Source organism: Podarcis vaucheri (genome assembly GCF_965113315.1).
Source record: "Podarcis vaucheri genome assembly, chromosome: 1".
NCBI classification, from domain to species: Eukaryota; Metazoa; Chordata; class Lepidosauria; order Squamata; family Lacertidae; genus Podarcis; species Podarcis vaucheri.
In genome coordinates this window covers 135,873,387-135,888,840 of record NC_138759.1, presented here as the reverse complement: position 1 = coordinate 135,888,840, position 15,454 = coordinate 135,873,387, and the positions used below count along the sequence as shown (strand labels likewise).

At 44.3% G+C, this 15,454-nt stretch overlaps 1 protein-coding gene across 5 annotated transcripts in view; it reads left to right on the top strand.

Moving 5' to 3' along the window:
- LOC309515507 (UDP-glucuronosyltransferase 1A6-like) overlaps positions 1 to 15,098 on the top strand; it is a 36,358-nt gene extending 21,260 nt beyond the window's left edge. For 4 of the 5 annotated variants that reach the window (XM_082193448.1, XM_082193445.1, XM_082193447.1 and 1 more), the window contains exons 2-5: positions 4,971 to 5,102; positions 9,097 to 9,184; positions 10,738 to 10,957; positions 12,494 to 15,098. In XM_082193448.1, the coding sequence (XP_082049574.1) occupies positions 4,971 to 5,102; positions 9,097 to 9,184; positions 10,738 to 10,957; positions 12,494 to 12,791 (738 nt within the window). In that variant the 3' untranslated portion in view covers positions 12,792 to 15,098. Of the gene's footprint in view, positions 1 to 2,833; positions 3,933 to 4,970; positions 5,103 to 9,096; positions 9,185 to 10,737; positions 10,958 to 12,493 lie in introns of those variants that run through there. The other variant, XM_082193444.1, reaches the window with a different exon arrangement.
- Positions 15,099 to 15,454: the final 356 nt, after the last annotated feature.

Below are 15,454 nucleotides of genomic sequence, written 5' to 3'. Positions count from 1 at the left end.
ATCTGCAAGAGGAGAAATATATGTATGGTATCTTTGCTAATCTACCTTCAAGAACCGTAGTCATCATTATTTGAAACCCAAGAATTGTTCAGGTGAGCAGTGATAAGGAAACCACCCATGTGACACCCCCCCCCCAAGTGCAGTAAGGAGCTTCCAAGCCGTCAGCAACTGTGGTTTTGTACTTGGTCATTTTTACTTATCCAATTTGTCAGGGGTTCAGGAGCAGAGACGCAGAGAAGGGAGGAAGCAGAGAGCGAGGGGGAGGAATCCGAAGGGAAAATGAGTGATGATGACGACCCGAGATCTCCAAGCCTAAGCAGTGAGTCAGAGGACTCCCAAAAGGGAGCCCCAGTGAGCAGAGCAAGGGGGGGATCCGGGGGGACACCCCAGGAGGAAGGGAACAGAGGAGATTCAGAGAGCAGCAGCTGGAAGTCGGGACCCACGCTCATAACTGAGGGCGGCAGCAGCTGGAAGTCGGGACCCACGCTCAAGACTGAGAGCAGCAGGGAGGAAGGTAGCCAGGCATCGGGTTCCGGAGGCTGTCAGCAGGAGGGAGGGCACGAGTCAGGGGTGGTCACGCCCTCCTCAGAGAGCGAGGCAACGGTTAAGAGGAAAGTAGAGAGTTGGGCGCGCGCGCCAAGTTCAAATGCAGCGGAAGCTGGAGCAGTAAGCAGCCCGGAGAGTGAGCCAGGTCCTAAAGCCCGCCGCAAGGAGGCAGAAGGATCAGGGGGGTCAGCGTCAGAGGAGAGTAGAAGGGAGGAGGCCCAGGGGGGCAGAAGGACCCAGAGACGTAGGGAGAGGCGAAGGAGGTGGAGCAAGGCTAGGGTATTAAGCTGGTGTGCAAGAGGCGGGGACTCAGACGGGTCTTCGCCGACCTAGGGCAGAAGGTGTAGAGCTGCACGCTGCAGTTCGGAAATGAAACCTGTAACTTAATAAAGACTCTTATAAAGTGAACGCTGGCGGACTTGGTCCTATGTGAGCTGGGACTGGGTGGCAGCTCTGACACAATTATTTAGGAAGTGGGAAATCTAGATTAAATGGAAATTGGGGGGATGGTGCTGGCTTTTTGCTCAGAATGATGTCAAATGGAGATTGCAAAAAACTCTACTAATACACATGACTAACAGAAAATTGACAGTAAACTCCTGTGTGGAGCAGTCCTTTGTTTGAGTATTTCCCAAGTGATCTCTGGATTGTACTGCTTATTCTTAGTATTTTTTTAGTTTGAGTACAGTGGTACCTTGGGTTAAGTATTTAATTCGTTCCAGAGGTCCATTCTTAACCTGAAACTGTTCTTAACCTGAAGCACCACTTTAGCTAATGGGGCCTCCTGCTGCCGCCGCGCCGCCGGAGCACAATTTCTGTTCTCATCCTGAAGCAAAGTTCTTAACCTGAAGCACTATTTAGTGGAGTCTGTATGTAACCTGAAGCGTATGTAACCCAAGGTACCACTGTACTGTATTTAATTTTTAAAAATAATATTTTTATTTGCTGGCTAAAGGGTTTTGGGGGGTTATTTTATTTTATTTTATTTTATTTTATTTATTCAATGTGTATACCACCCTTCTTCTGAAGACTTCATGGGGCTTCACAGCATAAAAATACAGAACAATACCACAAAATACATAACAAAACAAGAACAAAACCCAAACAAACCAATAACCCTGATTCCACAAAAGGACGTAGACTGTTAATTAGCCAAAGTCCTTGTTGATAAAGAATGTTTTTGCCTGGCATCTAAAAATGTATAATGAAGGCACCAGATGACATTCCACAAACAGGGAACCACTACAGAAAAGGCCCGTTCTCATGTTGCCACTCTCCTGGTCTCTCGTGGAGGAGGCACGCAAAGAAGTACCTCAGAGGATGGTTGCAGGATCTGAGTCGGTTCATACTGAGATAGGCGGTCCTTGAGGTACTGTGGTCCTGAGCCATTTAACCATTTAAAACATCAGCTCAGTTGACATTGCTCTTATAATTGGATATACAGTAGTACCTCGGGTTACACACGCTTCAGGTTACAAACTCCACTCACCCAGAAATAGCACTTCAATAGAGGCCCCATTAGCTAAAGTGGTGCTTCAGGTTAAGAACAGTTTCAGGTTAAGAACGGACCTCCGGAACAAATTACCGTATTTTTCACTCTATAACACGCACCAGACCATAACACACACATAGTTTTTAGAGGAGGAAAACAAGAAAAAAAATATTCTAAACGAAATAGTGGATATATGATTTTTGTGGTTCATGCTGGGGCCACAGACATGTGATCTGACAGTGAATTTGGAGTAGCTCAATGCAAAAATCCTGAGGATCCATGTGGATCCATGCTTTGTAACCACGGAGGAGGGAAGGAAGGGGAACCATGGATCCTCTGCTCACGACTGCAGCAGATCCCCTCTGCCACCCGCAGGCATTCGCTCCATAACACGCACAGACATTTCCCCTTACTTTCTAGGAGGAAAAAAGTGAGTGTTATGGTGCAAAAAATACGTAAGTACTTAACCCGAGGTACCACTGTATGGGCTATTTGTCCTGACAAGAGGTTCAGCAGAGGCAACACATTAAACATTTACTTGATGCTTAGAATCTGTGATCCTGTGGGCTGCTCCAGTGTTTTATTCTGCAACATCTGCTTTCATACATTAGGCACACAAAGCGTATAGCGAGTTCAGGGCTCCTTGATTCCATCATAGGAAGGAGGAATTCAAGGTCTCATCCGGCTGCTGCTGGCCTTGCCTTTTGGTTCTGTTTGTGGCGTTGTGCTGGAAGTGGGAAGCTGTTGGTGATGCCACAGGATGGAAGTCACGGGCTGAGTACAGAAGTGGTAGCAGAGACGCTTATGCAACAGGCTAGCCTGCAGACTCCTTATCACCCAATCCAGGTTGGTTTGCAAAACCGACCTTTGACCAAGATTTAGACATTCCACACTGCCTTAATAAATGTGTCACAGAAAATAAATATTTGCAGAAGAAGATAGGGCTAAAGGCTCACAAGAGGCTTTGTTTCCTGTGCTGTTCGCAATGGTTTTTTTACATTCATTTCATTTTGGGTTGGAATTATGCCACAATGCAACCAGCAAGAAGATTTCTATGCGTCAAGGCATTTGTGTTTTGCTTACTCTCTTTTTCTGGAGCCTTACGGATGGAGGAAAGGTGTTGGTAATACCCCATGATGGCAGTCACTGGCTCAGTATCCATCCAGTTATGGAACATCTTCAGCAGAGAGGACACCAAGTAGTTGTCGTTGCTCCTGAGACGAACTTATGGATAAAGTCATCTGTACATTATACATTGAAAACATTTGCCGTGCCCTACTCAAAGGAATACTTGAAGGCAGAATTCCAAAAGCTTGGTCACAGGATTTTTGCACGTCAGCCTTTCCTGGAAAGAATGACTGGGACATTTTCAAGAATAAGAAATATTACAATGCTTCTGTATAATAATTGCAAGCAGCTTCTATACAACAAAGAGCTGATTTCTTACCTTAAAGAAACAAAATTCAACATTGTAGTTATGGATCCAGTGCTTCCATGTGGGCAGATCTTGGCTGAGTATTTATCCCTTCCTTCTATTTACTACTTGCGGGGAATTCCATGTGGTTTAGACTTTGTGGCAACACAGTGTCCAAACCCACATTCTTATGTCCCAAAATTTTTCTCGGGCAATACAGATCACATGAACTTTAAACAGAGAGTGAAGAATTTTTTTATCGGCTCGCTGGAATTCATGATATGCTATTTTCTTTATTCACCCTATGGAACACTGAACAAGGAATTCCTGCACCAAGATATGACAGTAGCAGATCTTTATAGTCAAGCATCAATTTGGCTTCTGCGCTATGACTTTGTTTTTGAATATCCCAGACCTATCATGCCCAACATGGTCTTCATTGGGGGTATAAACTGTGCAAAGGAAAATCCACTAACTCAGGTTGGAATCCACCTCTCCACTCCCCCTTACTGAGACGGTTCAAAACTTCAGTTTAAAAATGGAGGATGAGAAAGGGATTAGGATTGAGATATTTCAGTAGACTGGAAAAGTTAATAGCATGGTGCCATCTCCCTTTTGACATAATATCAGAATGTCTGCGGCCATACTACCCTGAACACGCCCGATCTTGTCTGGTCTCGGAAGCTAAGCAGGGTCAGGCCTGGTTAGTACTTGGAAGGAAGACTTAATACTGTATTGGAATCAAGAGGCACAATGCAATTACCAAGCAGATGATTTAAAATAATATGCACAGAGGCCCTGGGCTTATAAATCCTAATGCCTAATACCTTAGCTGAGCTTAGTTATATCATATTTATGTCAGCCTGCTAACTTGCTTTGCTGATGTGGAAAACTTTATTATTTATTATTTTTATTGGTTGCTGTATTTATTGCATTTGTGTTTTCTGTTGTAACCTGCTCTGTGATGACTTCTGGGATGAAGAGCAATTTAGAAATATCCTAAATGAATGAACGCATATGATATGTTGTTACAGAGATTCCTGAAATTCAATATCCTGACTAATGTCTAAGACTGAATGTGAGGGCAGGTAGACCATTAGGCTGGTCTAGGACAATTCTTCTCAGGGGCAAAAGAAAAATGTAAGCCAGGGCAGGGGAGAGAGGAGGAGGAGGAGGAAGAGGAGAGGCTGCCACTATTACAGTAGTGCAAAACAACAACAGCAAAAGTAAGTGGGGGGAGAGGAAGAGTCCCTGCTGGGGAGGGGCAGAGGAGAGATGGGGGGAACAGGAGGACCTACACAGAAGGATTTGTTCTGGACCCCACGCTGCCCCACCCCAGACGGATCTGGTCCTAGAAATGGTCTAATGTTCACACACACACACACACACACACACACACACACACACACACACTTACCCTGCAAAGGTTACTTTTTCATTTAGCTTTTGGGGAGAGATGAAAATATTCCCACGTGACGCAGAATTCTGACCAAAAGTTTGTTTGTTTGTTTTGCCTAGGAATTTGAAGCCATAGTAAACAGTTCTGGCGAACATGGCATTGTGGTGTTTTCCTTGGGTTCAATGGTTTCTGAAATTCCAATGAAAAAAGCTATGGAAATTGCTGAAGCGTTTGGAACAATACCTCAGACGGTAAGAAGGAAAAATGGTAACCTCTATTCACGTAGGATGTTAAATATTTCGGTTCATTTTGCATGTGTTGCTGTCTGCTTTAAAAGTGTCTCCGAAGCTGAAGTTGACACACAACCCTTTGCCTCAGTCCAACAAGCAATCTTGCAGCTTGACACAGCATGAACTGGGAAGCTGTTCACATACAGCTCTTTAGAAATATTGCCATGGTAATTTAGATGCCAGCTGCTGGCTCAGACCCTCCTCAAAAGCTACAGCTGATATTGCTGCAAGAAGACAACAGGGGAACAAGATGTGAATAGTTCCCTGACAGTTGTCACATTTGGCTGCATTCCAGATAAGGCTGCCAGAGCTGAGCCCTCGGCGGGGTCCCCTAATTGTACAGCAACCGCAAGTGGAACAATGCAAAAACCCTGCTGATCTTCATAACCAACATTATGCAACTAAATTTCAGATCATAGGGACTAGGTCTTGTTTCTTTAAGTTGGGGAGGGTGGGTGTCAGGGGTTCAGAGACAGAGGCACAGGTGAGGGAGGAGACGGAGAGCGACGAGGAAGAATCCCAGGACAGTGAGGAAGAGGATGACAATGACTTGAGATCTTCCATGAGTCTCTCAAGTGAATCGGAGGATTCTCAGGAGGGGGCGCCCCTAGTCAGGACAAGGGGGGTCACAGGGGGGACCTGCCAGGAGCAGGGAAGCAGCAGGGAAACCCCGAGCGGGAGTGGGAGATCGGGGCCAGCTTCCCAGCAGGAACGAAGGGAAGAGAGGGGGGTTCCCAGTGTGACACACGGAGCGGAGCAGGAAAGAGACAGGGGAAGGAGATCTGGGGAGAACGTCCTGCCGGAAGAGGCGGAGAGTAGTACAGGGAGTAGTGTAAGTGTCAAAAGGAAGGTCAGGGGTAGCGAGCGCGCGCCAAGTTCAAATGTGGAGGCGCGCGGAAATGGAGAAAGCCCGGAGGAGGAGCCCAGCCCCAAAGCACGAAGGAGGGGGGAACAGGCATCTCAGGAATCCGCTTCAGGAGAGAGCAGGAGGGAAGGAACCCAGGGGGGCAGGAAGACCCTGCGGAAAAGGAAAGACAGGAAGAGGTGGTCTAGCACAAGCCTCTTAAGTTGGTGCAGGGGTGGGACCGATTCAGAGGGGACTTCAAATGTCTGACGTTAGAGACTCGGGGCTGCGCGCCTCGGTTGTGGAACCAATAATGAACTGCAATAAACATCCTTGTATATAAGAAGAGCTTGGCGTTGGTCTTTTGTGAGCTGAGACCTGAGGCAGCCGCTGACAGTGGGCTAAAAGATTATCCATGCACACCACCTCAAATCCAGAGGCTAGAGACATCTGTTGGAAAAAGTTTTAGTGATGATAGATTGTAGTATAGCCATGTCAGCTAATCAATTACCAGTCCAGAAACTGGTGAAATTTTGCCTCCTCTGCATTTTTTGCTACCATAACATGAGACTTCTTTCCTCATTCCTCTGAGAATACAGCTCCTTCCCTGCTAAGAAGTGAAAGGAGTCAATAGTACGTAAATGGATTTCCCAAACTTGCCTCATCCTTCTTGGAAGTAAGAAATTGCTGCTTTAGCGGCCTCCATCATGTTGCCCTTTCTCAGCCTTCCAGATGCCTTAGACTACAGCTCCCATCTGCCCCAGCCAGCCTGGCCAGTGGTCAGGGAAGATGGGAGCTGTAGTTCAGAACAACGGGAGGGCATCGCGGTGGTGTGGAAGAAACCATGTTGCCGTGGTAATATAAAAATAGGCTCTGTCGGTGCCTGGATTATTATTTATTTATTTATTATTTAATTTTTTCAAAAGAAAAGGAAAGAAATGTTTTACAAAATTCTACAAAATACAGTGTTACCAAACAGGATCTGATGAAAACATACAAATTCTTTATAAAATCATAGATCACTGTTGGACAAAAACGGACATAAAATAAAACCAAAATAAATAAACTACAGGTAAGTGAATGTGTGGGAGGTAGTGACTGGAGCTCTTTATAGCACAGACATAATGGTTAAACAAGAGAAAGTTACAAAACGTAGACCCTATTATATCAAGGGAAAGTGATTAAAGTATTCAAATGCCCTGAGTCACTGAGCCATATTCATTTCTAGGCTGAGGGCGTCCTTAGCCATGTTTCTCTTTGCTTACAACTGAAACGAAGTCATACTAAACAAATACAAAATCTTCCTTCTTTCTTTGGCCCCTAAGGACTCTCAGCTTATTAGTTAGTTTTTCTAGCAGGGCAATATCACACAGTAAGATTGGCCCCATCTATTTTCCCCCAAACTGTGATGGTCATTCTAGCGGCAATAAGCAGCTGTACTATCAGAACTTTGTGCAAATGGTGCAAATTTTGATTACCCTCAAATATAAGCGTAAAAATAAAAGGACTAATTGAGATGTTAGGATAATGTGGCAGCTTAAGATCTTATCCATTTCTCTGAATGCTGTTGCTGAAAATTCTTGCACTCTAACACATAGGTGGATGTATGACCCAATTTATGAACATCCCCTCCAGCACCTTGGGTAAGCTGATGAATTTATATACAAGAGTCTTCTAGTACATTCAGCTGAAATATTATGAAAGGGAGCTTTTTCCCCATGGTAAACCAAGTATATTCAGTTATGTCACATTCTAAATCTGTCTTCCAGGACATTCTTAAACCTGTTTGGCGTCTGGGATCATATTTGAGGAAAGCTTTTAAATATTTGAAAGTATTCCCTTTGAATATTGTGAAGAAATAATTCTTATTATTTTTCAGTGTCTGGATAATCATGACACTAATTTCATATTACTTTATCCTAGCCTGAGATCCCATGCAGACTCAGACCATTGTAGACTTATGGTCATGATTACATGCTATTTTATGAGATAAATTATTGAGTGTCGTTTGTGTTTTGGTTTTTTGTAAGCTTTTACATTTTTTTAAAGTCACAGAGAGTACGCAATATTCTTTGTTTCTGTTTATAATTGCCTAACTTAGGGCGAAGCATTTGCAATGAATTATCTTCCCTCTGTTATCTACTGAAATGTGTTGGATTTAGACACAAGACCTGGATTGAAATCCTAGCTAACTCTTTGGCCTGGTTCACACGTCACGGCAAGGCAAACTACGTGATGGCTCTCGAAGAGGAACTCACACATGCTTTTCTCCTCGTTGGTTTTTTAACCTGAGCTTGGCATGGCAGCTAAGCCAAGGTTTGGCATAGCATGTCATCTGAACTGAGAATTGTAGTTCCTTAACTACATTCTGTAACCAAGGTCTGTCCACATAGTTTCCTGGTTTGGATGAAATAAGGTACCATGGTTAATCTTGGCTTGATTTCTTGTGCTAAGAAGGGAGTAGCAAAGGGGTTGCATGCAGGGGCAAAAGGCTTGTTAGTATCTCAGCCTGTGAAGCTGAGATATGATCATCCAAAGACAGCCACTGGGTGTTAAGTAGACCTGAATTCCCCATCAGTAAATTGGGAATAGTACTGCTCTAAGGACAGTTGATATGTGTTATTCAGCTTTGGATAAAGAATAGGACTATAACCTTTTAAAAATGTATTAATTTTAGTCCATTCTTTTAAAAATATTTATTATTTATTTAATTGAAATCATATTATTCAATAACATGTTTAAAAAGAAATAAATAGGACATAATACAATTGCATAAAAATAAAAATTAAACCCACACAAAATAAAAGGATACAAATATGCATTCACAACCCCTGGGGAAAATAAGAAGTATTGATATTTCATTCTTCAGTTAAACTTATGTATGGGTAAAAACTAGAAGTGCACTTTCATTCTTTTATATACAGGCAGTACCTTATTTAACTGATATTCCACCTTTCCAACTAATGGGGCTCTTTGAAGAGGAGATATGAGATATGAGAGAATCCTTACGTAAGAGATATGAGAGAATGCTTGTTCAAATGCAATTTGAAGTTTTTGTAAGTGAAGTGAAAAGATACATTTCCTAATCTATGTGTTTCCTTCCTCGTGAAGGTGCTATGGAGATATACAGGAGAAACACCCCCAAATCTTGCAAAGAACACAAAGCTTGTGAAGTGGCTACCACAAAATGATCTGCTTGGTATGTCTGGGGCAGGAATTTTGTTGTTGTCTATAACCAGCCCTTAGTGCTGCTTCAATGCCATTAGCCTCTTAGCAATACCATGAGAGAGTGTATCTAAATACTGTTTAGCAAAGTGTAAAGTAATGTGATGTTGGATGGACATGCTCCCACATTGCTCTTGGTCATGTACACTTATAGCAAAGCCCTGTGGCTGCAAAAGCTGGGCTAGGAAAAGAAAACCCTGCCTGGCGCTATATGCTCATAGTGTGCATAAAAAACTAAGGAAATGGTTGAAAGGACAGTGGGCACAGATGCCAAAATGTGAGCCATGAAATAGGGGTGAGGGGAAAATTTCATTCAGTTCGTATTTAAAGGCAAGCTTACTTCATTCGCACTATCCAAAACAATCTGTGAACTGAATCACAGCCGTCCTTCAAAATTCACACGGCTCTGTATTCCGCAATGCAGGTAATGTACAAAATGTATATACTATGGTGAGGCATGCATAAAAATGCCGAAAGTAGTAAAAATAACCTACAGGAATCCATTATATTAGGAGAAATTCACACTAAAACTTTGGCAAGTTTTCGTGGTAACTAATAATAATAATAATAATAATAATAATAATAATAATTGCAAACTGGCATAGAGGTATGGAGAACTGAACATAAGACTGGTAAGATGAGAAACTGGGAGAAACCAAAACTGACTGATTTGCTCATCCTTACCCATAACCACTTGCTGGAGTGAAAATTGCATTCAGTTCTGTGGAAAACAATGACTGACCAAAGTACCATTGGCTTTAATGGAATTCAGCACCAAACTAGACAGGATACTGGAGGCAGCTGATATCCTGCTTTCTACAGGTGCACGCTTGGTCCCAAGAGGACAGGACTCCCTGCAGGACTCCTGGTACAACCCAGGACTTGATGTTCAGTGTCCCACATCTGACATTACATGTGGTATCAAATATGGGGCAGGTGGGTGTCGTTTGAAGAAAACAGCCTCACGGGCCAAATCTGGTGGGTCAATTCTGGCTCTCAGGCCAAAGGGTCTCCACCCTTTGTATTGAATTGAGGGATCAGGGATGGAGAACCCAAGTCTCTTTATCTGGCCTTCAGGACTCAACACCGGCCATGCCCCCAGGCCACATCCTTCACTGGCCCTACTCCGTACCCTACCTGCCTGGACTGGGCCCTTGAACTGTGATAGCACCTCTTCCTTGCCTGGGTGGAGAGTGGCAGGACCCACCACTGGTCTGGAGTCCTAGAAGGCTGTCCATGAAGGAATGTGACCCTTTGGCTGACAGAGGGTCCCCACCCCTGGCCTAGATGGCCTAGAAGGGGGCCACTTCTCTCCTCCCACAGTTCTGTACCATCCTTCCGAAAGACATTTTGCTAGACTGTACATAACTGTCCAAGGAGATCAGCTTAATCATATGGCTGTTTAATTTGAACTTCAATTGGCTGCTTCCATAAAAATGCAATTTTAAAACTTGGCCTAGATATGTTGTCGTTAGCAGAATGATAAGCCTGTTGTTATTTCTCCACCTCCTGCTCTTTCCTCAACAGCTCACCCAAAAGCCAGAGCCTTTATCACTCATGCTGGCTCCCATGGGGTCTATGAGGGAATCTGCAATGCAGTACCAATGGTGCTGATGCCACTTTTTGGAGATCAAATGGACAATGCAAAGCGGATGGAATCTCGAGGAGCAGGAGTGACTCTGAATGTAGTTGACATGACTTCCAAGGATTTATCTGATGCACTGAAGGCTGTTATTTATGATAAAAAGTGAGTAATGAGTGGTACAAAATGAGTGGTACAAAACTCATTTTAGGGTTGGCCCAAAGTACATTTAAAATCAGAATATTCAAGGAAGTATACCATGGAAATTTACTTTCTTCTTTGCTTCAGTGCATTGTTGTCTTTCTCACTGGCAGTTGTTGGTTATTCAGAGGAAATAAAATAATGTCTGGTGACCAGGAGTGTAGCTAGGCAGGGACAGGGGGAGCGTTCTGCACCATGGGGGGGGGGTTTGTAGGATGCCACGGGGGTCTAAAAGGTGGCTGCTGGGGGTGGACTTCCTGGTGGGATGGGAGCTTGAGGGCAGCACGGCGGTTGCTTGGTGATTCGGGCCCTGCAAGGGGGCAGAGCCACTGCTTGAAATCAGCGGGGGTCACTCCACAGCTGCTGGTGACAGGTGAAGAAGAAAGTCTCTTCTAAACAACCCCTCTGTTTTTACTGCTTTGATTCTTTATCAGGACTCTGGGTCCTCTACAGTAGTGGTTTTAAAAATGTATTCTGTCAGACCATGGCATTTTCAGAAGCTAATCAGAGCATCATCAAAGAAAAGTTAAGTAACGGCAACGTTCCGTAAAAGAAAGCTTTCCCTACAATGAGCAGCTGCAAGAGAGTTTGGAGTATCTTCTAATGCGTAGTGCTAGCTCCCCCAAGGGGACAATAAGTGGGGGCAGGGGGGAGGGCCAAGAAGTGCCCTGGAGTATTCTCCAAAATCCTCCATAATGCACAGGAGTTTCCAGGGGTTCCTTCACAGACAGGTTGATCTGGAAAGCATTCCACATTCCACATCCGTCACAAAACACTGTCCTGCACAATATTCCATCTCTGCTCCTTGGCAATGCCATTTCTGCCAAGGGTAGCCAGCAAATCTGCCATTTGCTATTATACCCTCTGCTGATTCATACAATCCTACTTCCAGTAGGGTGGTTTACGCAGTCACTGTGGGGCAACTGAAGGGAATGGAAAAGGACGGCCTTGCAGGAACTGTCAGGAAGCAGCAGTGAAGGCAGGGGGCATCTCCCTCCGCATTGGGAAGTGGCCACGTTCTTGACTACCTACCAGCTCCTGCTTCCCTCAGCCGGCCACATTCTGTGTTTAAGAGACACTGACTGAGATCATCCCTCCTCCAACTGCCACCTGCTGGTGGTCACCAGTATCATCAGTTGCCCCACAGAAGTTCCTGGACACTGCATCATTCTCCATTTTTATCTCCAAGGACCTGTGATTAGCAGCAGCTGTCACGTAGGAGACAGATCAGCTATGTGAAAGATCCACCAGAGAAAAATTAGGGTTCAGCTACTAAAAGCATTGGAACTCTGACCTCAGTCACCCTGTATATGCTGTATAGAGACTATCCCGAAGTGTGTGCACACACAGGAACAGGGGAGGGGTTTGCATCCCATGTCCCCAGTCTCTCAGAACAGTATCAACCCCACTTGGATTTCAAATGCTTTGGAAATCTGCTTCTATGCTGTGTGTTTTATTTCCCTGTAATATCTATTTCCTAAAGAGGTTCTTTTCTCATAGGTATAAAGAGAACATCCAGCGTCTCTCAGCTCTCCACCTGGACAGGCCCATTGAACCTCTTGATCTTGCGGTGCATTGGGTGGAGTTTGTGATGAAGCACAAGGGGGCTCCCCACTTGAGGCCGGCAGCACATGACCTCAACTGGATCCAGTATCACTCTCTTGACGTCATTGCCTTCCTCCTGGCTGTTGTACTCCTTGCCCTATTCATCTCACTGAAGTGCTGCCTGTTTTGCTGCAGAAAGTGTTGCTGTAAAAGTGGAAGGATGAGCAAGAAAAGCAAATCAAAATCACACTGAAATGGGGTGGAGCATGTAAGATGAAGAGGAACAGAAGAAACTGGCTCCTGCTCTTGGGGTTCAGAAGGCAGAGATAGCCAACACGATGTCCTCCAGAGGTTTTGGATTACAACTCCCATCAGACCTAGCTGGCATGGTCAGAGATGACAGGAGCTGTGGTACAAAATATCTGGCAGGCACTGTGTTGTCTACCCCTGTCTTAAAGCATCTTTCCTCAGTCTCATTCCCAATTTGCAGGAGCTCTTAAAAACACAAACATGATGATTTGCAAGGTCACTTCCATGCCTATATATGAATTCAAACTATTTTAGTCAATGAACAAGCAATCTGATAGCCAAGGGACCTGTGAACTTCCATACAGATCCCACAGTTCTGTAGTCAATTGATCTGTTGGGGAATCAATTGCTTGCATAACTTATCTTGAACTGATGGGTCGAGGCCCACAAATGGGGTCAGTGGTGCCACCAGTGTTTTGGAGGGAGGTTTATTTTAGCAGGAAGAGAGAGATGGAAAACACAATGTTCAGATAGCAGAGAAAGAAAGCTGGGCTACCTTTAACAATGGAGTGAGAGAGTGGACTCTGACAAGTGGAGCGCATTGCACAGGGTTGATAAAAGCTGCTTATGGGAATGCCGCCTTCCATAGGACCCCCCTGCCCCCTCATCCTGGAAAGAGAAGAACAAGGTATGGCCTTATAATGCCAATAAATATAAGGAGAAGGAGGACAGGCATATGCAATATATTTAAGGTGGAACCTGCTTTGCTGGGGGACCTGAGAAGGTTGGCTATTAATGGCATACATGAGCCATTCCCGTGTTAGTTGAGTGGGCTACTGGTGTCTAAAGTCAATCCAAGTCCAAGCACTCTCAAAACATAAATGCCTTCACAGATGACCCTCTCCCTTTGGAATGGCAGCGCAGCCGTGTTTGTTGGCTGCAAGTGTTAATTAGAACATTAGAACAAACTCCTGTTTCCCCTCCTACTTCAGAAATGTTGTTGTGACAGCATCTCCTGTAATATTAAGAAGACAGTGAACCTCCTTGTGAGCACCTTACTAATACTGCCAGTTTGGCTGTCTATAAGGGGCCCTTTTCAGAAACCTCCTGCACATAGAAACAGAAGGCCAGTGGTCCGTTTAATCCAGCACCCTGTTCTCATGGTGGTCACTTTGGATACCCGTGGGAAACTGGCAAGCCAGGACCCAAGCCGAAGAGCCCTCTCCCCTCCTGTGGGTTCCAGCAACTGGTATTCAGAATTATTACAGCTTCCACCCATGGAGACAGAGCAGGGCCATTATGGCTCCCATTGGGAGTCTCCTCCTCCTCCTCCATGAACATGTTTGATATGTTTGATCCTCTTCTAAAGCCATCCAGGTTGGTGGCCGCACTGCCTCTTGGGGGAGGGAATTCCATAGTTTAACTATGAGCTGTGTGAACAAATACTTTATCTGCCCTGAATCTTCCAATATTTGGCTTCATTGGGTGTCCATTATGTCTAGTCTTATGAGACAGAGACAGATATTCAGAAACTTGGAACAATAATTTTGTGAGATTCTTGCATTGCAGGAGGTTAGATTAGATTACCCTTGGGGTCCCTTCCAACTCTAAGAATCTGTGATGTTTAGTTGGAATCTCCTTTATTGTGTCCTGAAGCCATTGGTTTGAGCCCTACTCTCTGGATCAGGAGAAAACAAGCTTGCTCCATCTTCCATGTGACAGCTCTTGATATTTGAAGATGGCTCTCATATCTCCTCTCAGTCTCCTCTTTACTAAGCTGAACATGCCCAGATCCTTCAACCGTTTCTCATAAGGCTTGGTTTCCAGACCCTTGATCATCTTGGTTGTCCTCCTCTGCGCATGTTCCAGCTTGTCAATATCCTTCTTAAATTGTGGCACAGGTGTGGTCTGACCAAGGCAGAATAGAGTGGTACTCTTACTTCCCTTGATTTGAACACCATACTTCTGTTGATGCAGCCTTGAATGGCACTAGCTTTTTTCCCTGCTGTATCACACTGTGGACTCATGTTCAGCTTCTGGTCCACTGAGACCCAAAGATCCTTTTCATATATACTACTGGCAAGCCAGGTGAAGCTCTAATTAGGCCAGCAGTTGCACCTTGGCTAGGTCACCTGGAAGAAAAATGACCAAATGCAAGTATTATTCAGATAAATCAGTCTCCTAACTGTATGTATTTAACATACCTTCAAAGTGAGAGTTTCTCCCCCATTTGAAATCACTGTGCCATGCTAATTAATTAAACTCTGCTGATCTCTGTGACTGCTGTTCTGCAAATAAATCTCAAATAATATTGTGTAGTTCTTCTTTCCTTAAGTTGAAGCGTGCATGACAGATCATTCATGTTGAATGCTTGAAATATGGTGACTGGGAACATGTATGGATAGGTAGTGACAGATCTGATATCCAGTCAGAACAAAATAGAAGCACACATTGCCAAAGGAACAGCTTCTATAATGCATGTGTATCTTTTTCAATTGTTGCAGGGAGCACAAATGCTATTACTTCCACTAATTCATCTGTTGCAGGAAAAGAACATTTTTTAAGTTTACCTTTTCCTTTCTTTATTTGGTTATATACTATGCACCCCGATCCAATATTATAGCCCCTTCCCCCAGTATGAACAGTCATTCTCCATTTCCTGCAGTT